This window comes from Dermacentor silvarum, chromosome 10, assembly GCF_013339745.2.
Source record: "Dermacentor silvarum isolate Dsil-2018 chromosome 10, BIME_Dsil_1.4, whole genome shotgun sequence".
NCBI classification, from domain to species: domain Eukaryota; kingdom Metazoa; phylum Arthropoda; class Arachnida; order Ixodida; family Ixodidae; genus Dermacentor; species Dermacentor silvarum.
In genome coordinates this window covers 104,545,337-104,571,445 of record NC_051163.1, presented here as the reverse complement: position 1 = coordinate 104,571,445, position 26,109 = coordinate 104,545,337, and the positions used below count along the sequence as shown (strand labels likewise).

The 26,109-nt window shown below is 45.5% G+C and overlaps 2 protein-coding genes across 7 annotated transcripts in view; one reads left to right on the top strand and one right to left on the bottom strand.

Annotated features, from left to right (window-relative positions):
- Positions 1-26,109, bottom strand: part of LOC125940604 (uncharacterized) — a 157,755-nt gene that overhangs the window by 81,567 nt on the left and 50,079 nt on the right. The gene's annotated exons all lie outside the window — the stretch shown is intronic.
- Positions 1-26,109, top strand: part of LOC119466406 (WAG22 antigen-like) — a 245,932-nt gene that overhangs the window by 185,638 nt on the left and 34,185 nt on the right. The window contains exon 2 of one of the 6 annotated variants that reach the window (XM_049656966.1): positions 2,463-3,096. The exons of the other annotated variants lie outside the window; for them this stretch is intronic. Within the exon in view, the coding sequence (XP_049512923.1) occupies positions 2,463-2,896 (434 nt within the window). The 3' untranslated portion in view covers positions 2,897-3,096. Of the gene's footprint in view, positions 1-2,462; positions 3,097-26,109 lie in introns of those variants that run through there. 6 annotated transcript variants of the gene reach the window in all.

The window sequence follows — 26,109 nt, the reverse complement described above, 5'->3', positions numbered from 1 at the left end:
ACAGTACTCGAAGGCTTTAGGTTTGGTTATAGAGAGTATAAGCGAGCATGCTTGAATTGCGATTCATTCCATTGTGACCTTATGCGTTGGCGAGCAAGCACGCGGAGCTTCCGTGCAGCGTCAGTCCGAGAAAGTGGTATGGGCCGTTGGTGATCTTCTTTATGAGCTGTGCGGGCAGCTTGATCGTCCCGTTCATGGCCGATAATTCCGCAGTGACTTGTAAGCCACTGAAAAGTTAATTCTTGCCCTATCTCAGTCAGATTGTGTATTGCCTCAGAAATCTGAAAGACCAGCGTGTGGACAGCGGCACAAAGGTGATAGTAGAGACTGCAGAGCTGCCTTTCAGTCGCAGAACATTATCCATTTGTGTGTCACTTGATCACTAATGAATTGGAGTGCGTACAAAGCGCTGCGAGCTCTGCTGCCGTCGATGTTGTGTCGTGAGACATCTTGAATTTAATAGTTGTGCCCATCGTTGGTATCACAACTTCCGCGGTAGAACTGTTCGGCAGGACGGATCCGTCGGTGTATATATGGGCAGAGTCTTGGTACTTCTCGTTCAGCAGAAGTAAGGCGAGCTGTTTAAGGGCTGGTGATGACAGCTGTGCTTTTTTCTGGATGCCAGGTATTGTCAGGTTGATATTTGGCTGAGTAAGGCACCATGGAGGAGTCGGTCTTGCGGCCGGAGTGACGCAAGTTGGTAATCATTCACCATGCGTGGCTATCGGTTGACAGAAAGAGGTACGTGATCTGTCCGCTGGCAGAGATAGCAGGTGGGAGTCGGGGCAACAAGTTGTACATATATGTATATATATATATATATATATATATATATATATATATATATGTATATATAGAAAGGTTGGGATGTTTGGCCATGCCAGCTGAGTCAAGTTGGACTCGGAACATATACTTAGAAGTCGGGACTTTCCCAATCAATTTGGGTCGGTTTGCAACCCTAGGTGTGATTAGCACTTATAGTTTCATTTGTGATTCTTTTCATCCAGAGTATATCATTCTAGGCGAACTTCTCTGCTTTTATTAAAGAGCTTCGTTTTAATCACAATTTAAATTACATGTTTTTTGCTACCAAGTAAAAATATTGAATACGGCCACTGCCATATTCAACAAAAGTGAACGTATGTCACGAATGTGATCGATGAATATTACCATTATATGCCGTTCAAGTCCCCGAATGCAATTTCGGAACACCGCCCTCGCAGCTTTCCTGATTAAGAAGACGTGTGTTATATATATTGCAATAGTTACACTATGTTGTAAGCATGCCTTGCTAAAGGGCTTTTTCTTTGTTTTGTACAAGGAAACGAACTTTCATTTCATCCTCTTATTGTTCTTAATTAGGCAATGCACCTACGCTGGTGCTTCACCGCGGACTTTCACTCCAACTTTTGCGTCCGAATGTGCACACTTTCCATGCCGACGCTAATAGAAGATTGATCCGCGGCGGGAAACAAAGGCAAGTAGAATACATCATAAGCGAGAGTGAACCGCCTACTTCCCGAACGCTGTGCTGCTACTTGCCGGCTCTGGCTACATGCAACGAGTTCCAGGCACTCAAAGGGAATTCTAAAAAAAACACCGAAACCAACAAGTGTCAATGAATAAGCACATGTGCGTATTCACGACCAACGCGGAGAGTGTGGCTAATTATTTCCACGAAAAATAGCGCCAGAGTATTCTACCCGTGAGCTTTGGCGCCGGTGCGTGTAGGCGTGCTTGCGTGTCTGTGAGTATTTCGGTGTGTGAATGCGCATGGTACGTGTACGTGTGTCCGTGCGTCTGCTTTTCTATGCGCGTGCGGGCTTGTTTATAAGTGTATGCATGTTTCTGCCTGTATGTTTCTTTGTACACGCATGTATGAGAGAAGTACATCAAATGATTGGAGGAAATCACACGCACGCACACACGCACGCACACACACCACACACACGCACACACACACACACGCACACACACACACACAGTTCGTCACTGCAAGATTGCCATTCGTAGTGTCTGCTATAATAGTTTCTTTCGTTATTGCTCATCGGCGCTAAGACACTGCACTGAACTGTTCGCAATCGGTGGAGTTCATCCTCGAGAGCACTATATGAGTGCTCACAAAAGAACTACACACTGTTCAAAGCGATAAATCACTACCGGCTCTTTCATGGGGCTTAGAACTTTCGCTCACAAAACGACCACATTTTTACTCGATTGTAACGCGAGGTTTTTTCCAGATTTTTGCTACCTGAAGTGAATCCTCGCGTTACAATCGAATACCGAAATTTATTTGTCTAAAAAGTGAAGTGATGCACGCAATTTTAATCGAGTGAAATGCGAGCGAACGCACGGCTCTCTGCCGTGCGCTCGCTCCCCGTGAAAGCGCGGGAGGGACGCATGCTTTAACGGGGAGCGAACGCACGGCAGAGAGCAAAAGCGATAAATCTGTCGTGCAAAAGGTCCAGGAGGCCCAGCAAGCACAGGAGGGACAGGAGGCGCCGGAAGCGCAGGAGCCCCAGGAAACCCAGGAGGTGCAGGAGGCCACGGAGGCCGTGGAGCTGCCGGGGGCCCAGGAAGCATAGGAGGCACAGGAGGTGCAGGAGCTGCCGGGGGCCCAGGACTCGGCGGGAGCGCAGGAGGTGCCGGGGGCTCAGGAGGCGTCGGGGGCGCAGGAGGCTCCGGGGCCAACGGAGGTACAGGAGGCGCAGGAGCCCCCGGAGCGCCAGGAAGCGGCGGAGCGCCAGGAGGCGACGGAGGTTCAGGAGGCGATGGAGGCGATGGAGGCGCCGGAGGCATGGGAGGCATCGGAGGCGCAGGAGGCGCCGGAGGTCCCGGAAACCCCCCCGGACGCCCAGGACAAGCCGGACGCCCAGGAGGCCCCGGGAGGAGATGAAACTTTTAGCTGTGACACCAAATGCGTTTGCTCAAGCCAGCGTTCTGACAGTGGTCTGCAGTTATCGAGTGTGATCTATTCATGTTCGCTTCTGCGCGCTGACACCATGCTTGTTCATTCTTTTAGTAAGCGAATGTGTCCAAGTTTATGCAGCCGATAAAACTACTACCCTTACTCCGCATAGCTCTCTACTAATTTGCTATCGCATCACGTACCTGAACACATTCTCTCTCTGCTGACTTCCCAGCTCTTCCACGGATACATCAAGTTGCCTTACTACTCTGGCCGATTTTCTTCTTTATCCGTGTTACTGTGGTTACAGTTCCTAGATCTGTTTGACAAAATTCGTTCACGCGACTATGGGTCCTCGACTGCTCTCGGTCCTGGTGTATTTCCTAAGATCAGGTCGTACAGCGGTTCTTCTACGCACCTGGCTGTGACAATTCCTGTATAGTATGGTGTGAATATATAGATCTTAGCCTCCGGGAGGTATCTCACCGAGCTGTCCACGAACATAAGTGGTTTCACCTGCCCTGTCATGCTTTTTGGAGGTACCAACTTCTCCTTACAAGCACAGTGTGCGCACCCGTGTCTTTCATACTGTAGCCTTCTTTCCTTCTTTATCTTCTACCACTGCCATATCTCGCTCTTTACTCTCGATAATGCCTGCACTTACGACCTCTAATCTTTCCTTTTCTTCAGACTTCTTCCTCTGAAGTGGGAGCATCTCTAACCCACTTTCCTAAATTTCTTAACAGCTGCGCCTATACAAACTGGTCTGTTTCCTCTGCAATCTGCTCTACAGTCTGTAGTTTTCTCTCTTTCAGAAATATGGCCAAACCATTGCTACATCTGGCCAGGAATTGCTCACCCACAACTTTGTCTAGAACTCCTTTATATGCTTTTTTTTTCGTTTCGGACAGCTCTATCCACCACTCAAAATAGTTTGTCAGACGGCATGCGAACTGCTTTCCCATTTCAGAATCTTCTGGCTTGCATAGTGTGAACTTTATCGAAAACCTTCAGGGGTCAACTTGATCTTTGCAATAAAGTTTTCTTTAACTTTCTCATAGTCTAACGATTCTCCCGCTGGCATCCGGCTCAACACACTCAGAGCCTGCCCTACTAAACACAGGCTCAGGGCGATGGCCTATCTCCCAACCTTGCCCGACTGCGGTCCTCTCAAACCGATGCAAATACGCATATAGGTCATCCCTTTGCTCATCGAAAGGTGCCATTAGTTTCCTGCGGCAAATTTGTCGCAGTCTGGGAGCAGGTGAATCGGATGACCTTGATTTTCTAGTTGCCTCACGGGAACCCGCATTCATTTCCGCTAGATTAATCATCGCCAAGATTTCTTTTTAATGCGAAGCACTTCTTGGCGAACATTTGCAGGTATTTGACAGTATATATATATATATATATATATATATATATATCGAGCCGCTTACGTCTTGGTGCTCTCATGGTCGTATCGATAACTTGGTAGGTACCCAAAGTGGCATAGTATAACAGTGTATGCCAAACATAAATGATAGGTCATGACATAAATTTCATGACATGCGTGTCATATAGGTCATCAAACAGCCGCATAAAATGACAATGACCCAGCGAAAAAGCCGGCAGTTTTCACGCAGTGTGGAAATCGATGTTATGCGATTTAGTGTACGGGGATTCTATCAAGTTAAGAAAACGACCATGAGAGTACCAAGACTTAGGCAGCTGTTTCAAGACCTACATTACAAGCATGTCTGAGGAGTCCTGTGGGCTAGGCCTAAGAGCCCTTAGGGCGAAATTAGTCATGCTCATGAATATGACTTTGACCATCAATCTTTAGCCTTTTCCTTTCCATAGTACCATCTCCGAACCCATTACATTGGTTTATGAGTGTTGATCTTTTTTCGCTGAGGCATTGTCATTTTTGTTGACTCATGGTCATGACTATTACTTCTACCACCATCCTTTAGTGTTTCTTTCACTTATTACCCACGTCCGAACTCCTTTCAGTGGGTTTTGAGTGTTATTCTTTTTCGCTTTGTCATTTCCATTTTGAGGAGTCATGCTCACGACTATGACTTCTACCATCATCCTTTAGTGTTTCATTTAATTAGTTCCCACGTCCGAACAAATTTCAGTAGTTCTTTTAACTAGGCCTTAAAGACCTTAAGGCGAAAGCCTTAGTCATGCTCATGACTATTATTGTTTCGCCGTTTCCATTACTTAGTACCACATCTGAACCGATTACATTGGTTTTTGAGTGTTAATATTTCTTGAGTCAGACAATTTTGCTAAGTCACGATCATGACTATCTATGGTTTCTATCATCGTCCCTTAGTGTTTACCTCACTTAGTACCCACATCAAAACTCATTTCAGTGGTTTTTCAGTGTTAATGTTTTGTGCAGAGTCATTGTCGATTATGCTGAGTCATGCTCATGACTATCACTTCTACCATCATCCTGTAGTGTTTCATTCACTTAATACCCACGCGAGGACTCATATCGGTGGTTTTGCAGTGTTAATGTATTTTTCAGTGGGTGATTGTCATTTTAGGTGGCTGTTTCATGACCTAAATGACACACATGTCATGAAATTCTTCTCATGACTTGTCATATATGTTCGTCATACACTCTTGTCATACTATGCCAATTTTGGTAAAGAGCAAGTTAATGATACCATCATGAGAGCACGAAGATGTAGGCGGCTAGATAGATACTGTGAAATTTGCAAATGTTCGCCAAGAAATGCTTCGCATTTAATGTGGATCTCGGCAGGCCATGTAATGCTTAGGATGGATAACCGGTGGACTATTACAGAATGAGCATACCAAGAGAAGGGAAGCGCAGTCGAGGACGGTAGAAAACTAGGTGGAGTGATGAAATTAGGAAATTTGCAGGTGCAAGTTGGAATCAGCTAGCGCAAGACAAGGGTCATTGGAGATCGCAGGGAGGGGCCTCCGTCCAGCAGTGAAAATAAACATAGGCTGATGATGGTCATGATGATGATGATTATAAGGCTCATGCAACGGAAAGGCCAGCGTAGTCGGCGTTGGCGGGACCTCGATGTTGCAAAAGTAAGCCAATCAAGGCAGTTCGTGACGCCAATGAAGAAAAAGTTCATTAAGCCAGAGTGAAATAAGGTAGAGGTAATTAGGGCGAAGTTAACTAAAGCAGGTTTAATTACGATTTAGTTCATTACGACACCCGAACTACAACCAGTGGTCGGAGTCGAACTCACGAGCTTTGGTGTTAATTAAGGCGAAATTTCAGGCATAATGTGACACCTCACACCGACAAAAAACGTATAGCCGAGGGCTAGTAGCAGTGGCGTAGCCAGAAATTTGGTTCGGGGGGGGGGGGGGGGACTCTGGTTGCAGCACGGCCTCCTCCTGATAAAATTTGTCGAGGGATCAAATACAGGAATGATAACTGCATTGCCAATGCCATTGTATATTAGATTTTGCAAACCAATTATTGAACGCTACGCACTGTCAAGTAAAATATGTATTTTTTCATAAAAGTATTTGTTCGTATGTCTCAAAAATTGTGGCAGAAATAGATATCAAACGAACTTTAGATATCACTCTAACTGTAGAACTATATCAGTTCAAAACCATCAATTCAGTGCATGCAGCTGATATGAAAAACGTAAAGGCCATGAGCGAGTGAGTGAGTGAGTGAGTGAGTGAGTGGGTGAGTGAGTGAGTGAGTGAGTGAGCTTTATTCGGTTCACAATAGACGCGAGTAAACTCGACGTCACCTGTCTAGTATCACTCGGGGATCATCAGGTCAAACCTGACGGCCCTCTCGCGGGCCCTCTGGACTGCCAGGATTTGAGAGGTCTGACGTAAAGGCCATGAAATGAATAATTTGAAGACAAATATTTCGACGAATCTTTGCCATTCAAGAACCTTGTTTACATTTTTGCGCATACGCAACGGCCAGGAAAAAACATCAATGACGCTGTCCCTCGTTGCAATTGATTGCGCAGGAGCAGCTGTTACCGGTCGTGTATTGTAATTACACCGAGATTATTCTCGCAACAGTGAGTACAAATAAAAAGTAGGAGTTCTGCAAAATATACATTAGAAATGCGAAGATAAAATCGAATATACAAATGCGAAGATACAACTCGCTAAAGGGCAGAAAAGGGTCGCTGGAAACAAGTTTACTGCTTGTATTGCTTGTATTGCTTGGGATTATATTATATTATATTATATATATACACACAACCTCGCAACAAGATATTTAAATATACGACTAAGTCAACAATAAATCCACGTATTTAAGCAAACTTCACTGTATAGTATGCGTCAAACAAGACAAATAAACATGTTGCGCAGTCACAGATAGTAAACGTTGCGCACAGAAAGACAGATGATCTAGGCAAGATTAAAACTATGATCGCAGAAATCGTGATATGTACTCGGGCCATGCAGCGGTCGCGACAGCACCATGTGGGTGGAATAATGGAGGAATAATGCTGAAATCAGTGCGAAAATGTGTAATTTAACTGCCTGCACAGCGGCAGCAATTATTCTGCACCCAAAATTAAAGGAGGGTATTGCTTCGTTACAATGAAGAAATAAAAGCAGGTAGCTAAGAAGGAAAGAAAAGGACAAACGAAATCCACAGATGATGCGGCAAGTTGAACTACCCAATATCCGAGTGTGTTTTGGCAAACGCCGCGTGGGCAGGGCTTTCAATGAGCAAGGTTGGTGAAAATAGGTTATTGATGACCTTGTAATTTGCGTATTCGCATGATAATTTTGATCATGATGCTATCTGCTAGAATAAACGGCTAAAATTTCTGCGGTTTGCAAAGCTAACGAACAGTCATACGTTTTCATAATTACGAGCCTTATGGACCTGATGGAAGAGCTTTTTACTAATTGCATTGATTTTTGCTGCTTCGCTATCTAAAGGACAAACTTCTCTCGGCGGGGAAGTTGAGCGAAGCGGTCAATGACTTCGGACACGTTGATGCCGACATCTCTGTGGGTGTATAAAAGCGCCGGCCCAACATTGCGTTCCACAGACATTGTAGAGCGCAAGTTGTTTTTTAGTAAACTCTTATAAAAAAAATATTCTCTCTGCGCTGGCAATGGTCACTGGAAGGGTGACTAGAATCTGTAGCAGTTTGTACACATTTACATAGAACCTGCAGGCGCAATGAGAGAGGGCATCTATTCCGGTGCTAAAACCTAAACACTCCCTCGATGTCGATGACATTCTTGTTTAGGTACCTTTCACAAACAGTACGCTGTTCAATTCCAGCGATCTCCATCGTTTTGTCAGGAAGTATGGAGAAGCAGCCTGCTTTTGCAACTAGGCTTTCTTTGATAATTTCACCACAAATTTCTATAATTTGGTTTTGTGCATCTGGGCTTAAATACGAGGCGTTACTGGGGCAACTTTCCGAAGTGCTTCTTCAGATATGTATCTCCACAATCAGCTCGCATGCAAAAAACGCTCTGAAAATACTTGTATGTTCAGCGGGGCTATGCTTAAATCCATAGGGCCACTGTCCCTGTGGCCACTGAGAACCAGACCTCGTCGCCGGCAAAAAGAATTTGCTCAATAATAGGCCATTTACTTTCTTCTGTCTTCTCATATTTTACTTTGCCGGCCCTGGTCCAGGTGATTGATCACATTGTGCACGCTTCCTGAAAATGTCAGGAGAAAATTATCAGGTGCTAGCTGACAGTCATGGTGATACTTAGTATTTTCGTGCACGTGGAAGATTGCGAGCGCGGGCTTTCATATCTGGAAAGGCTTGGACACGTGGGCTCCAGTGCACGCATGTTGGCCCAAGTTTATAAGAGCATTAACTCCATAAAATTCCAGTATTGAAAAACTTTTAAAGCACGCCTTTGGAAATGTCAGCGCACGTTTCGTGTCAAAAGTTTATGAGAACTTTATACCCATAATGTTTCGGAATTGGAATCCATGCGCTCCGCAGATTCTGCGGCCGCTGCGAGGTGCCGCAACGCGCCCGCTCGTTATCGAAAAGCCCTTGAAAGGCTGTGCTCGGATGGGGCTCCTTGCGTTACGTGATTCCAGGTCCAAGGACGTTGCCATGATATCCAGCCAGAGTTCGCAATGTTCGTGCGGAAATGTCGTTTTGAGCGTGAAAAAGACATTGTCGACAGAATCGAGAATGCTTCCCTGCGTCGGTGGTAGTTTTGGTAGGCGGTGCATGCCGGCACGAAAAAATTTCGGGAGGGGGGGAGGGGCTGAAGCCCCATAAGCCTCCCCCCCCCCCCCACTCGCTACGCTCCTGGCTAGTAGGGCTATACTAGTCAGGGTGCAACCAAATTAGGAAGGCCCACTCAGCTTCAACAAAGTCACTCCCTCACCACAACGGAATTGGACTCCCTGGTGCAGAATTCGGCTGCTGACTCTCTCATGACTCCTACAATTTACCCATGGCCCTAAGTCCTCAGCTGCTGCGGAGCACCTGATCACGGTGGTGGTCAGTCCTGCAACGCGGCAGAGGGTGCTAAGAATCTCTGTGCCCGGATAGGCCACCAATGGAAACTGTACCTGGCAACGTTCACCACGCGTACCCTATCTAGTGAGGCTAGCTTAGCAGGGTTATTTGGAGAATTATCAGGTATTGCTAGGGATAATACTGGCCTTAGTGAGGTGAGAAGAATTGGTGAAGCTTATACAGTGCTGACTAATGGCCACGTCCTCTGCTACCGACGTCTTCCTGGTAGAAGAGAATTCGGGGTAGGATTTCTAATCCAGAAGGACATAGCGACAAGGACAAGGACATTGATGAATTCTACAGCAATAAAGAGAGGGTAGCAGTCGTCGTAATACAGTTGAATAGGAGCTATAGAATGAAGGTTGTACAAGCCTACGCCCCAACCTTCAGTCCCGATGGTAAAAAATTAGAACAGTTTTATGAAGATGTTGAATTAGCAACGAGAAAGGTGCAAACTGAGTATACTGTAGTCCTGGGCAACTTCAATACAAGGGTGGGTAAAAATCAGGCTGGCGACCAAGGAATTGGCAACTACGGCATCGATTCAAGGAGCACTACAGGAGAGATGTTGGGAGCATTCGCGGAAAAGAATAGGCACCGAATAATGAATACCTTGTTCAGGAAGCGCAGCTTAGTGGACCTTCAGGAAGTGCAGCTTTAATTGGACCTGGAAAAGCCCTAATGGAAATACAAGGAATGAAATAAATTTCATACTCTCTGCCGATCCCAGCATAGTGCGGGATGTAGAAGTGTTAGGTAGGGTAAAGTGCAGTGACCACAGGCTAGTGAGGTCTACGATTTCTCTCAGTTTGAAGAGAGGAAGAATAAAGTTAGTCATGAACAGGCTAACCTAGACGCAGTAATGGTAAAAGCAGACCAATTCAGGCTGGTGCTCGCAAACAAATATGTAGCTCTAGAACAGGAAGATAAAGATAATATAGAGGTTAGGAATGAAACCACAACTAGGTTGATGTCAGAAGCAGCAATTAAAGTGGGAGGCAAGGCACCAAAGCAACGCGTAGGTAAGCTCTCTCAAGTAACAAAGCACCTAATAAAAACGAGAAAAGATGAACGTGTCAAACTCGAAAGGCCAGTTAGAATTTGTTGTATTGTCGAAACTGATCAACATGAAGAAAGTAAGGGATATCCGAAATTAAAATGTGGAAAAGATTGAGGAAGCAGTAAAATATGAACACAGCATGAAATCAATGAGAAGGACACTATCCATAGGACAAGGCAAAATGTATGCACTGAAAGATAAGCTGGGTAATATTATCAGCAATGGCCATGACATAATAAAAGCAGCGGAAGAATTCTATACGGACCCGCACAGTGCCCAGAGCAGCCAAGCTACTCTCATTCGAAGTAGTGATGAACAGGATACAGAGGCACCTTCTATAACTAGTGCTGAAGTTAGAAAGGCCTTGAAAGACACGACCAGGGGAAAAGCTGCTGGAAAAGATGAAATAATAGGTGATTTAATCAAGGATGAAGGAGATATACTTGAAAAGCATGCGGCCCTTTATACGCAATGCCTCACGACTTAAAGTGTACTAGAGAGCTGGAAGAACGCCAACATTATACTAATCCATAAGAAGGGAGACGTTAAAGGAGCGAAGAATTATATACCCATGAGCTTGGTTTCTGTATTGTATAAAATATTTACCAAGGTAATTTCAAATAGAATCAGGGTGACACTTGACTTCAGCCAACCAAGAGAACAAGCTGGCATTCAGGAAGGGATATTCTACGACGGATCATATCCATGTAATCAACCAGCTAATATAGAAATCTGCGGAGTACAATAAACCTGTCTATTTGGCTTTCATTCATAATGAAAAAACCATTTGATTCAGTAGAGATACGAGCACTCATAGAGGCATTATGTAACCAAGGAGTACAGGATGCATACGTGAATATATTGGCAAATATCTACAAGAATTGCAGAGAATGGCTTGGTTCTCCTCAAGAAAAGTAGAAAGTTACCTATCAAGAATGGGGTCATGCAAGGAGACAATCTCTTCAATGCTATTCACGGCATGCTTAGAAGTATTCAAGCTCTTACACTGTAAAGGCTTAGGAGTGAGAATCAACGGTGAATATCCCACATTCTTGGGTTTGCAGTTGACATTGTCCTATTCAGCAACAATGGGGACGAATTATAGCAAATGAGTGAGAACCTTAACCGAGAAAGTGTGAGAGTGGGGTTGAAGATAAATATGGAGAAGACAACAGGTAATCTTAAATTGCCTGGCAAGGGAACAAGAATTCAGAATAGCCAGTCAGCCTCTAGATTCTGTAAAGCTGTACATTTATCTAGGTCAATTACTCACAGGGGACCCTGATCAGGAGAAAGAAATTTGAAGAATAAAATTGGGCGGGAGTGCATACGGCTGGCATTACCAAATCCTGACAAGGAGATTACTACTGTCGTTGAAACGAAAAGTTTACAATCATTGCATTATACCAGTGCTAACATATGGGGCAGAAATATGGAGGTTAACAAAGAAGCTCGAGCACAAGGTAAGGACCGTATAAAGAGCGATGGAACGAAATTTGTTAGGCCCAACGTTAAGAGACAGGAAAAGAGTGGTGTGGATCATAGAACAAACGGCGATATCCGATATTCTAGTTGACATTAAGCGGAAAAAATGGAGCTGTGCAAGCCATGTAATGCGTAGGACGGATAATCGGTGGACCATTAGGGTTACAGAATGGATACCAAGAGAATGGAAACGCAGTCGAAGACGGCAGAAAACTAGGTGTAGTGATGAGGTTAGGAAATTCGTCGGCGCAAGTTGGAATCAGCTAGCGCAAGACAGGGGTAATTGGAGATCGCAGGGAGAGGCCTTCGTCCTGCAGTGGACATAAGTATAGGCTGATGATGATGAGGGTGATACGTAAGCACAATTAGGTCGACCCTCGAACATGGTTGACATTTCCGCACACGTTGATGACAAGAATTTCTTTTATGAGCATCAGCAATGTTTGTGTGAATCAAGAGAGAAGCCGAGCAGAGCGCGAAACAAATATGCCCCCACATAAATTTTTAATAAACCACAGTTTCATCGTTTGCATTTCTCTGAAATGTTCTGCGGGGGGGCATTTCGCAGCGACAAGAAATCAGCGTACCATGCAATTATTATAACCACCATTTCAAGTATTTTTCCATTCCAGTGATTCACTTGCTGGTTGGAAATTCACAAGCGAGGGCAGTTCATTTCGTAACGTCAACTGACGCAACTGTACAGCGCTAGAAGGCAAGAAGTGCTATTATCTATTGCGCATTTCCTAACTGAATTACATCCCAGAAAACCTCCTAGGTTATATTCGCAGGCATCGCCTCTTTGAATTAAAATAAAAGGAAAAGAAAGCAAGCAGGGTGAAATCTCGCCTTTGCTGTGTCTGTGTGCACCGAAATGCTGACGTGGAGCGGCCATGCCTGCGTGCTTGGTCTAACATGTGTGCTGCCAGTTATGGCTTTCGAAGTTGCGTAATATCTTGCATGCAACGGCCTCGATGGGCGCTTATGTCTTCGAGAATGTGTGGGCCTCGCGAGAAAGGATTAGCAAAAGAAAAGTCAAAGGAAGCCATGGATGCTTGAACTTTACGTGTGAAAGAGAGACCCACTTACGTAAGACGGTTGGTGTATAGGGGCTTATAAGTATAATGAAACGCTCCGAAGCTTATGTCCGTGGCACACATCATAAACAGCTCATTGTATAGCTTACGTTGCAGAACAGACCCACTAATTACTGCGCTGCTTACGAAACAAGTGCCTCTATCATGGTTTTGAACAAGAGGCATTACGATTATAATAATTCACACGAGCAACTCACAAATAAAAGGAAGTCACCCAGCATGGAAAACCGCTGAGTGGCGCAAAAAATTGATGGACGCAAATATAAAACGTGGTCAAGCTCAAAAGTTGGGATAAGACGGAGCGGCAGGAGTCCTTCCGCAGCTCACTGGTTGCTTACGGCAGCTTTGTGAGGGTATACACAACTACAAGAAGAAAAGGCGGGGTATTGCGTAAAACGATCGAATAAATGTCAGAGTTGGTGCACTGACTGCTTGTTTGCTGCCGTATTGCACCTAGGCTGTTGCGAGCGAGCGCAAGCACCATCTTAAGGTCGTGCGAAAGAGTACTTGCCCTTGCGCTCCTGTTCGCAACAGTTTACCAAAGGTCGTGCTATAAAAAGCCCGACTGCAAAGAGCGAGGAGGTTCGATACCCGACGCCCTTCCTTATCCCAACCCTGTCCGGAAAATTACTTTTATTTTTCAGAGCGAGACTTCTTTTGTACTGTGACAGCGCAAGGTTTCCTCGGCCTTTTTTTGTCGTGCAATAAATGACATAAGACATGAAGTCATGGAGACATAAAATTCTGCGGAAGAAGCTTGCCACTCATGTCGTGGCTCAGCAAATGAGCAAGGATACAGGGAAAATCCGCGTCTATTCCACCCTCTGAGAGTGCACCGAAGCTGGTGTGGACGTTAGGCAAGTGCCACCACCCAACTAGCGTTAGACGACTTTAAACAAGCACCACCACCGCACACGACGCACATGACGTGATCAGGTACGTATGCGTATGTACAGCATGCATTCTCGTTCTTCTAGGCCGTCCGCCAACAGCGAGTGCCTTTTTGAAATTATTAATGTTTAAAAGTAAATACTGTAATGAAGCAGAGGCCGCCCCTGTGTATGTGCCGACTGAAGAGGAAGACGAAGTATCGTGCTGTGATCGCGAGTGAGCCCCGTGCTACGAAAAGCCCTTGCAGTGCCTACCTTTACGTAACGGTTCTTGCAACGTTATCGCCGACAATAAACCTCGTCGCAATAAACCCTGCAAGTATCCTAGGGATCTCTCCACGCAGTAGGTCGATCGGGTGCTGGTAGTAGTTGGTGACCAGCATAACAGTTGACCCAGATGTTATAGTGAGCACGGTAAACGGAAGAACTATGCCCTTGCGCTGAGCAAACACATCGGAAGGCGTGAACACTACAGTGGCGTCAGAGTCGGCAGCAAACGACAGGACAACAGCCATCGACGACTCAGGGGGTATGGTTGCGGTGGCATGAACAATGAGTTTATCGGCAACGTGAGTAGAGTCGGTCAGCAGTGATTCACATAGTGGTAAAAGCGACACTTCGGCACGCGAACAGTCAATGACAGCATGATGACGTGACAGAAAATCATAACCAAGGATGAGGTCGTGAGAGCACGATGGTAGCACGAAACACTGAATTATCTATAGAACTTCGTTGATGACGACATGGTCCGTGCACACAGCTGAAGGGTGAATTGGCTGCGCGCTGGCAGTGGCGAGCACCAGGCCAGAGGGAGCTGTAGTCACTTTTCGGAGTTTGCGACGAAGGTTCTGGTTAATGACGAAAACGGCGGCTCCGGTATCGACTAGCGCAACTGCGGGTACTCTCTCTACAAAAACGGTAATAACATTTTGCGGCGAAGATGGAGGTCTTGAGAACGTCAATGTATTTGCAGTTCTTGCCTCAGGAACTGCACCAGTCAGTTTCCCGCTTCAGTGGGAGCTCGACGACGCAGGGGTGAAATCGAACGCCGATGAGGGGAAGGGGAACGACGAGTTTCTGATCGGCGATCGGTTTCAAGACGTCTCGGTGAAAACAGTAGACGCGGCGGCGTATTATGGTGCGTAGGTGGACGTTTCAAAGGTGGTAGGCGCTGTTTGGGCGCGGCGGCGACAGAAGCGCGCCACATGGCCAGCAATGCCGAAGCCAAAGCAGATAGGCCGGTTGTCTTGTGTGCGCCACGTCGCGGTTGGACGAAAAAACTGCGGTGACTGCCGGGCAACAGGAAATGAAGCCGGATGCATGGGCGATGAAAAGGAAGCTGGCGGCGGAGAAGGCCGTGCAACCACGGCTGCGTAACTGAGCGGTAGCGACGTAGGGTGATTGGGAAATTCGGTATAGGGCAGCGGCACACTCATAGGATTGGGTGGGGAGGTTGTAGGAGCTACAGAAAGCGCTTCCGATATCTGGCCACCTCCAAAGCTTTTATATGTTGCGATAGGGTCGAGTTGGCAGAAGGTCCGCAGAAATCGCAATGCTCGAGACGGAATCGGCATGCTGAATGTTCTGGCGGGGGACGGAACGTTGGCGGTGCAGCTCTTAAAAGCTCTGACTTAGGTTAGTCAGGATGGATACGCTCGTTGGGCTTCTTGCCAGCAGCATCTGGAATGCGCCGTCCTCTATGCCCTAGAGGATATGCTTGATCTTGTCATCCTCTGACATGGTGGGATTTACCCACTTGCACAAATCGAGAACATCCTCTATGTAGCTGGTGAATGTCTCTCCAGGTTGCTGTGCGCGCTGGCGCAGACGCTGTTCAGCGCGTAGCTTACGCACAGCGGGGCGATCAAATACTTCGGCTAAAGTGTCTTAAATGCTTACCATCTTGAAAAGTCTGATTAGTGGTTGAAGAACCACAGTTTGGCTACGTCGGCGAGGTAGAAAGACACATAGGAGAGCTTAGACTGGTCGTCCCATTTGTTATGGGCACTTACACGTTCGTAGAATGAGAGCCAGTCTTCCACGTCGTGTTCGGCGGTCCCACTGAAAATGGGTGGGTCGCAATGAATAGGGACGCCGGCGCAGACGACAGTGGCAGCTGGTGGTGCAGTATGGATCAGGCATAGTGCCGAGCGACAGTGTTGGTGTTGGCAGGGTTCGAGTGCGGAGTTCCAGGACGAGGCGACCGATCTCAGCAACCTCCACCAATTGCGACGAGGTTTATTGTCGTCGATAACGTTGCAAGAACGTTACGTAAAGGTAGGCACTGCAAGGGCTTTTCGTAGCACATGGCTCACTCGCGATCACAGCACGATACTTCGTCTTCCTCTTCAGTCGGCACATACACAGGGGCGGCCTCTGCTTCATTACAATACCTAAAGTACGACTTACAAACAAGCTGAAGACATGACAGCTTCGGATTGTTATTCGAATAGACGAGAAAACAAATCTGTTACGCGGAAACTGAACAAAAAAGCCCTTTTCCAGCTGCCGTTTGAGGCCTCTCCGAGTGGTCGCGGCCGCTAGGTGGCGGTACCATTACTACACACACAGTTAAATTTTAAAAAAAAAGAAAAATAATAATGAAAGGTATACAATAATGCCAGACAAAGAACATGTATAGTATACCTGATTAAATCAAGCAGGCTAGGTGACTATTTGTCGCCGCCCCGTTTCAAAGGGGATGCCAATAAATCATCATCATCATCATCATCACATCCTCATTCTTGGACACTCTGCGCCGAAAGCAAGTGAATTATTGAACTAATTGAATTTCTCAAATTAATGATGAGTCAGAAAATCCCTAAAGTATGACTTAAGCCAACCTAGAGACATAAGAGCATCGGATTGTACTTCAAGTATACGAGAAAACAATTCTGTTAAGCGAAAACTGAAACACAAACCCCTTTTCCAGCTGCCTTTTTTTATAAGCACAGCAAGAAAACTCCCAACCAACTAGAGGCTAACACCTTCGCTGTGAAAAAGAATGCAGAATCCAGCGATTCCTTCGGCTCTGAATCAATTTACTGCGACAGCAGCTTCTTCCACACAGAACACCACCGTTTTTGTAGTTGTCGTCATCGTCGTCGTCGTCGTCGTAGTAGTAGTAGTAGTAGTAGTAGCAGTAGTAGTAGTAGTAGTAGTAGCAGTAGTAATAGTAGGAGTAGTAGTAGTAGTAGTTGTTGTTGTTGTTGTTGTCATAGTTGTTGCCAGCATCTTGTTTTTCATCGCTACTACGCGGGATCGAATGTACAGGAAGCCAGTGGTTATAATGTTCTCCCTTTGGGGGGCTGCGGCCGAAGTTGGACGCGTTGCTTTAAAATCGGAATTAGAAAAATGAAATATATAAAATAATATCCAAATATTCCCGCATCTAATATCTAGCTACATCTAGCTTTACTAGTTAAGTTAAAAAGCTAATCTAGCTTTTTGTTTCCATAGTTCATTTTCCATCATTCAGTTCAGTATTCATCAGTATCCACTACCTGAACTAATACTAAACAGAGAAGACACTATTATTTTAAGAACACTGCAAACCAACCCCTATTTTAACAGTATCTTATTGCATAGGATATCTCCAACGCAACAGACCCTTTAGAAAAGTCAGTCTGGCTGCCATGTACGCGGCCATTTTTTGGGCACTGCGAAAGTGGAAGCCAATTATATTAACTCTATGGTGGAAGCGCCGTCGCCATCGCTAGTAAGACCGCCAACATTTGCGCATGGTTTTGTCAGTGCGGGTGGTTCGGTGGTTAGCAATGTCAAACGAAAATGTGCAGTGGTGTACAGACTTAGCCATTGTCCCAGGTGGCTTTTCGGAAAGGCGCCTGGAGTCTTATTTTGCTTGTGTGAGTGTGTCCTGCCTGTCGAGCCGTGTGGCTGAACGGAGCCACAAGTTGTTGTGCGAGTCATACACTGACTCTACACTGTCCTCATTGCACCTTCGCCGGATAGGTACGTTGCTCTACATTTTCTTTGCTTTTCTATTGCGGCAGGTGTAGGTGCTTGGCAGATTTATGTGTGCTCCGAAGCAGCGCGCGCATTTCATGCTTGTGCACAGCTGTTCGTGCCGTTGAATGTGTTAGCTGTCTGCATGCGGGCGTGAGCGCGCGCTCCCTGATTTTGGCATAAGATGTGCGCCTCCAGACTGTTACCACCCCTTGATAAATTGAAGGATAACTGGCCCTTTTCTGCTCCCATGTTAAAATGGTTAAAGCACCACATAGAGAGTTGTTTAATGAAATATGCATGCTGCTCAATACACAGGGAAGGTGATTTCGAAATGCCCTATAAGAGAAAGCCGAAAATAGAACGGGAAAAAATACGGCACGATAAAGAGGTGACTAGGTTGGTCATTCTAACTTCATGAAGCGTTTCATGTAGCTTGTCAAGAACCGTAAATTTCTGATATTTGAAGGCTTGCGGTGTACGTCTTCGGATCGTCAGCCCTGAAATGTTTGATAATCGCATCGTTATTTTTTTCTAGCTTGGGTGACGTACTAGTCAACTGCGTGTGCTTTCAAAGCCAGAGGAAGTCCTCAAAGCCTTACGAAGTTCATCTGAGGCTCGAATCCTGTGGTTCAGTGGCATTGTCAAAGTGACAGTGTGCTGCTGGCACGAGCCGTGGCTACAGCCATATTATAGCTGCGTTAAAGCTGCTTCTACTTCTGAAGAGTAGGAACTACAAGGAACCACCAGCTGAAATATCATGTACAGAGCTTCCACAGCGATGGCGCCGATCACGTAGCAGCCCGCTTGCTCCCTTGTCCTTGTCATTTGTTGACTGGAGGAGCGTGCGTCAGGATGGGCTTGTCGAGCCTATAAATACAAGGTTCTATTACACAAGGTGAAACTGTGACACATTCAGTGATCTGACTGCAAAGATAAGAACTTTGGGTTCTGAACTGTCACCTACATTTAGCAGGCATCTAGAAAAGTGCCATATTGTTGAAGGGACATCAAAGTTGGGACCGACACCAGAAGGAAGTCCTTTGCAGTATCTGCGGCCACTTGTACCACATGGCTATCAAGCATATGTGTCACCCGAGATTTTGTGTGTAAACACAACAGTATCTGCTGTGCCAACACGGCCTGAACTTTCAAGTCGTCATGGAAGTGGCAGCCCTCATCTATGAGCCATCCTGCTCATCAAGCATCTGTTCTTGAGGTATTAATATGATAACTAGCATCATCTCTTTTAAACTTACAATAAAATTAAAACAAGCTTTGAGGGTACCGTAGTGCCCTCACAACTAATACAGCTTGCTTGAATCGCACAAGCTGTTAATGTTAGACACCTTATGTTTTCTTAAACAGTCAAATCTCAACGAATTTCAGAACCACTACCCTCGTGCTCAGCCACAAGAAGCTTTAATTGCTGTGACACTGTGACGAATTGTAAAATTTTGAACTGTATAGCGGAATTCATAGTGGGAATCCTATACTGCACTGGAAAAAAATGAAATTTTAGGGGCAGTTGTCGTGCACAGCAGGAAATATATGAACATGTCTTCTCACCACACCGCTCCCATTCTTATTTCAGAAGCTTCAAATATCTTGAGAGGAAGCTGTTGCACTGGAACAGAATACAAGAAACCATGCCCAAAGTGATACTTGGCGGCAAGCTCGGCGGCTTCGTGTGACGGCTTCGTCATTTGGGGTAGTTGTTCAGCGACCCACATGGACAGAAAAAGGCCTGCACAACTTGGTCTTGGAGAGAGACTTGTCTTGTGTACGGGCAGTCCCGTAAGTGTGGAATTGGCTTGTAAATGACATTCCACATGTTAGTTGAAAAACATAGCATGACTGCCAACTAGAATGTGACTTGTGCATATTTTGGTGAATTACATTTCATGTTTGCTAGAAGTGAATCTTTTCAGACTCACATTACGTTCTTGAAAGTTTTTTTTCAGATATGGTATTGCCAATGAACAAGCAGCTGTTTACTGCTACATCGCAACTATGAGAACAAGAGGTCGTGACGCCGAAGCATTCCAGAGTGGCCTGCTGGTTGACCCCTCATGTCCCTGGTTGGGTGCATCACCAGACCGCTTCGTTTTTGACCCAGCAGAAACACAAGTGCATGGGTTGCTTGAAGTGAAGTGTCCACACAGTTTAAGGGGAAAATCTCCAGACGAAATGGGAGACTCACATTGCATGAAAAAAGACAGTTACAATGTTTTTAGGCTAGATCGTAATCATGCTTACTATTTTCAGATTCTCGGTCAGATGGCACTGTCTGGCCTTTCTTGGATTGACTTTGTGTTGTTCTCTGAAAAATTTATCATTGTTGAAAGAAGATTTTCAGAAGAAGATTTTCGTGTCAGGCCTAAACTGGACAGTTTCTTCTTTTCTGTTTTGTTGCCACACTTTGCTTCCTCACAAGTGCAAACGAATTAAGGTGAGGTGAGTCTGAAAGATGACATGGGCAAATTGCAATCGGAGTTCAACACGATTATGCTTCTTAAGTTATCCATATAGTGGGACTTGTTGAGCTGTGTATAAACCTGAATATAGTTACACCGGATTTCAGTTTTCTGTTACTTTTCTTTTTTCACATATGTACCTTTTTCTTGAAAACTTAGTCTCAGAAGTTTAAAATTCTGAAAAAAAGTGTTGTGGTAGTGTACATATTTAGGATTACAACTATGTAGGTACCTAAAGAAATTCAAGCACAAAATTAGATTTTTTCTTTATGGTGCGATTGACTGCCTCTACGACAAACCTTTTGTTTAATTACTAAAATTGAGAGTGCCTACAGTCCTGGAATTTTTTTCTTTCCTTGAAAATCCTTGAATTTCGTGAGCAATGCACTCTGATATCAACATTGTGACCTCCTTTCTGTGGTAGATCGGCTTCGATCGCCATTTCAGAAACAATACGCCAGCGCGAGTACACATCGTTCTGTTTTGCAGAACTGCACGGAAAAAATAATAGGCTTCACTGCGTCAAACCGCGAAGGAAGCGGGAGACCCGTGCTGCGATTCAGTGCTGGCTCAGCTGGCAGTGTTTACGCTGCTATCCTTAGTCTATCGTACGTTTCACTCCTCGCCCGTCGGTCTGCCTTGTCCCAGTTTCACTCTTGCACGCGAAGTGAAGCAAGTGAAGCTAAAGAGAGCTATAGTGGAGCAACTTTACCACTGATGCTCAGTGCCTCTCGATGGAGGTTTGTTATATTATTTATGATAATATAAGTGCAATAACATTACTTATGCTGAATGTTTTAGAAATGTTTGATGAACCAACCCAGCTAATACTGCAGAAGCTTCAGCAGCTGTTTTGAGTGTTCGTTGTGCTAACTTTTAATATTGCAGACTTGAGAAATGATCAAGACAACACATGTTTTACAAAATTGCAATATACATCTATTGGTTATAATATAGTGGATGTGCATCAGGACTGCACTGAATGGTTTATAAATGTACGGTAAGCTTGCCCAGCTAATCCTGGAGAAGTCAGAGTAGCTGTTGGGAGGATTATTGTGTTTCTTGAACTTTTTTTTTGGTATTGTGAACTTGCAAAGATATCAAGGCTAGACATTATTACATCATTGAGATATACATTTATTTCTTTTTACTTTAGTGCAATAACCCTATGCTGAATGTTTTGAATATTTTTGGTTAACTTTACCCAGCCTATACTGGAGAAATCTCAGCCGCTGTTGTAAGCATTCATTTTGTGTTGTGATCTTGAGAAGTTATCAAGGCTAGACATTTTTATTGTAATTGTGAAATCAATTTATTTATTGTAATTTAAATAAAAGTAGTCATTTTTAGAAATGTTAGAGTAAAGAAATCCTAGTTTGGATGCCGTTTTGAGTCCTTGAAAAATCTGTGACAGGTCCTGGAATATCCTTGAATTTTTGCCTTGGAAACCTGTACGAACCCTGAAAATTGTTTGAGATAGTCACTAATAAAATGCACTCGCCAGTTTCTTAGGAAAATGTACAAGTGTGCTATGAGCACGTTGGTCCTTTTTAGGCCCAACTTGGCCCACATTTAATGGGTGGCAGCAATAGCACAGGGAGGGCATCTTTTATAAATTGTCTATGTGCGACAGTCTTCGCCATGTAAGGCAAGTACATCATCCTGGCCTGTCCAGTTACCTGAACACATGTAACAGTTATCTTAACAGCATGACCAAGGGGACGACGCACGAAAATAGTTATTGCAGGAACACATATAAAAATGTTTGAAACATGAATAAAAACATTTGTTAGCATCTGAGGTTTTTATTAAAATGACCCACTGTCTTTTCCATACACACAATCTGAGGTACACATAAAGTTCACCGCACTTGCACAGGGGAATTCAGCACTGTCACAGCTGCAGGTCATCAGGCGGCCTGATAAGGGGAGACTGAAAATTTGTGAGCAGTGTGCCCACAACCCACATTTCATAGATGATGTGTCCTAGGGAGAGAGGAATAGGTTTGTCAAATATGTGGAAGTTTTTGATGCGTTGTATACGGCGCTCAACATGTGTACATAGTGAGGCAATTCCTTCGGTCTCCGCTACCTCACAGTTGGTGAACTGCCCCCGTGATAAAAAAGGTAGAGTATTCAGCTCAACATTAATCTCACTCAGCATTTATTTGATTCTGAAGCCCTTGTCAGCTATGACAACATCCCCCTCGTCAAATGAAAGGTTCAAGAACCACTTTACCGAACACACTCATTGTCAGAGATCGAGTCTGGGAAAAGACCAGGCACGAAGTGACTGAGCCATCTGGTGAAATACTGATTAGTCCTTTAAATGTATTTGCAGACTTGTATGATGAAAATGTTGCAGACTGCAATGCAAGAGAGCTTGCTGACTGACATTTTATCTCTGTTGCATCAACTATTACTCGTGTTGATGAATAATTTCGTTGGAATGCAAAGGGCATTTGCTCCTGCACCTCCACCTTGGACATTCACAGGGGAATCTGGGTTAATTTAATGAACGCAAAGCTTATCCAAGCAATGCAAATTCTTGATACAGTTGTGATTCATATGCAGAACCTATCTGCAAGGTCTTTTCAAAGAGACCCAAGCGCAACCTTACGAGGAAAAGAAAGAACTCGTTCTCCACGGTGAGACTCCTTGGCCTGCCTGTCCTGCTGGAGTGTAGTTCTTGTTGCTTTGTGTACGAGGCCTTTATGTTTTCTCCGTCTTGGCCAGGATTCAGAACCTTCAGAAAACTTTGAAACACGACATATGATGGGAGACCAGTGTAAAATCGCATGTCGTCATTGCTGTGCTTGAAGCGCTTAATTGAAAAATTCCTGCCAACTTTCTTCTCCAGTTTCTTTGCATTTTCCCTTGAGAGCTCCAGCTCCCTGGTAACATTTAGCATGGCAAAATGCAAGTTGTCTGCTTTATCCTTAGCTAGCTGAAGCTCCGGTTCAGTGCCGTGCAATTTCTCTTTTGTTGCGTTCAGTTGTTCAGTCGTTTGTGAAAGCAGTTCCTGAAGATTTTTCATTGCTTCTCCATGAGCCCTGTGTTCTCGTCACTCTGGGCAACGTAAGTCACATGAGCCCTGGCTTCTCTCCACCCTGGGCAATCTAAGCCACAAGAGCTTGGCTGCCCGTCCATGTCAGCAACACTAGAAGTGCCTATGGGTGCGATGGTGACACCGTAATCAGCAGCCCCCACTGTGTTGTCATGCTGCACCACGGGCAGGTTGACAGCTGTCTGTTCAGGCATGTCTGTAGACACGTCTGGCTGCGACGAAGACATCTGATCATGACGCTGTTTTGGTGGCTTTCTGTGTGATCTGGGATGCATCGTTGGAGGAAAATCAAATCTGCTTGGTACGGCATTGTCTTTCAGGTGCCTCATACCAGACGCATAGTTAGAAAAAAAGTCTTCATTCATGAAATGTCTAGAGCACACCTTCGTGTGTTTCCTTACACAGAACAGTTTTCCTTCATCTTTTCTTATAGCTACTAGGCATTTCTTCTTCAAATGAGAGTCCCTTGGGAATCCGAAGAAAGAAACCTGCAAATATGAATGATGTTATAGTGACAAATGTTATAGTGACAAAGTGTGTAAAAAGTTCGAAACACGTTTTCAAACCCCTGCAGTGCTCCCAAAACTTATACTAACGAATTTGCTTCAAGTACAGATGGTTGTAAAAAAGGAAACAAGTCCTTATGGTTATTTTCTAGTGATGTACGAGCTTGAGCAGTTAAGATACAGCCCTCGTTTTAGCGGTTTCTGACAACAGAGTTCATATTTTCTATTTATGCTGTTCTAAGCATGCAGCTGTAAATACGAGACAGGCGCAGCATGCAGAAATCTACGTTTTCATTTGAACTTTAAAGGAAGATTTCTTGGTTATCCCTACTCAGTTTCCACTCGAATTTTACAGCAAGGGCACATTTCTTAATTCGCGTTGTTTAATAAGATACTTGCCATATTACTTCCCTGGTTCGTCCAAAAAAAGCTATAGCTGTATGCGCACTTCGCCACCAGAGAAGTGAGTTGCCGCAGAGACTTGGTATGGTCTGACTACTATCGACTAGCCAAAAATCATGCTGACTGTGCAAATGTAGCTTTCTTGCAAAATGCGCGAAATCATTTACGATGGAATAAAACACAGGGCGTGGCGAGTACCGGAACACCGCGATTTCCGGCCCTGTGGCGTGTTGCACGCAACTAATGATCACACACACGGGGACGGTGACCAGTGTTGGTAAAACATCGGCAAGTACGCCAGCATGAGAGCCTGTTTGCGTCACTGTTAACGGGCCCTGCGCAAAGCAGGAAAGTTCAACTAGTGCGGCCTCTCTCGTCAACTGCTTCGCCGCTTCAAATGTCTGGCACGTCAGCCGCTTTCTGAACCAAACTTTCAACTCGTATACACAATGTGCCCAGAGCAGGCCAAACACCAAAAATCTAGCGTCGAAACGGTACAGGTAAAGGTGCCAAAAGAAAAAAGAAAAAAAAAAACCACGAGAGAGAGAGATCGCCGTACAAATACTGCGACCCACAAAGCGGTGTGCGTGTCGCTACATGTTATCTCGTGCTTTTCCGCGCCTTCTACCTAAATATGCAAAACGAACATTCCCATATTTATATCCTTAAGGTGAGCCACGATAGCTCGATAGAAACGTGAAGGTGCATCGTTCATCGAGCAGCCGTGGCAGGCCGCGGTAGTTAGGTTTACGTACACGTACCTTGTTTCCGTGCGCACCCTTTACGCCACGCTGAGAGCAGAAGGGTACGCAACAGCCCGATGGCATGACGACAGCTGTGTGCTGAAGTAAGGCCGTTACTTACTCAGCTGCGTTTTCGGCGCTGGCACTCTAGCAAATCAACCTGGCACGACGGAAAAACAGCACAGCTCCACGCGGAAAGGCCATGGTCAGTGCGGGCGGCGGTCTGGGCTGAACAACCAATGGCGGAAGATAACAGTTCGCGCCTCCGTCACTTGGAGTGCTGAATTTTCTAAAGGGTCTATTTCCGTACCTCTGCACCTCTGCGGAGTCCCGGGCACCCTGCGTCACATGGTAAAGGAGTGCAGGGGACCCGCTGGCAGAGCCCTGCACGGGCCGATTTCTTCAGCCCGCGCCCGGCCCGCGCCCGTTTTTACGTTGGGCTGCCCGCCCGAGCCCGATCAAAACTTTTATGGCGAGACCCGGGCCCGGCCCAGGCCGGGAAATAATCTACGTTACCCGCCCTGCCCGGCCCGCCACCCCTATACCTTAGGCCCGAGCCCGGCTCGAAACCGGCCCTAACCCGGCCCGAGACCGACAAATAGATGTTTTTCAGAGTTGAGACGCCCGAGAATAACTCGCTGCACGTTACATGCGCCCCACCAGAAAGCCCGAGCCCGGCCCGGGCCCACGTCAAAAAACCCGAGCCCGGCCCGGGCCTGGGTTAAAAAGCACACGCCGTGCCCGAGCCCGGCCCGAGCCCGTGAAAAAGATGCCACTCTGATTTGTCGAGTGAAACTGCCCGCGTGTACATAGTCCCACGTTCCCTTCCGTCTTCCCATGAGCGCACGTTTCCGCTCTTGAAGCCCTAACAGAATTCGAAACGCTACTAGCTCAACCCTCTATCTTGAAACAACGGTACCGGGTATGCGGCCGAAACTAAATGAGCAAGAAGAAATTGAAGAAACCAGCTTGATGCATCGATTCTAGGAAGCGGGCATATTCTCGTAACTGTTTTGAAGCTAAAACGCGT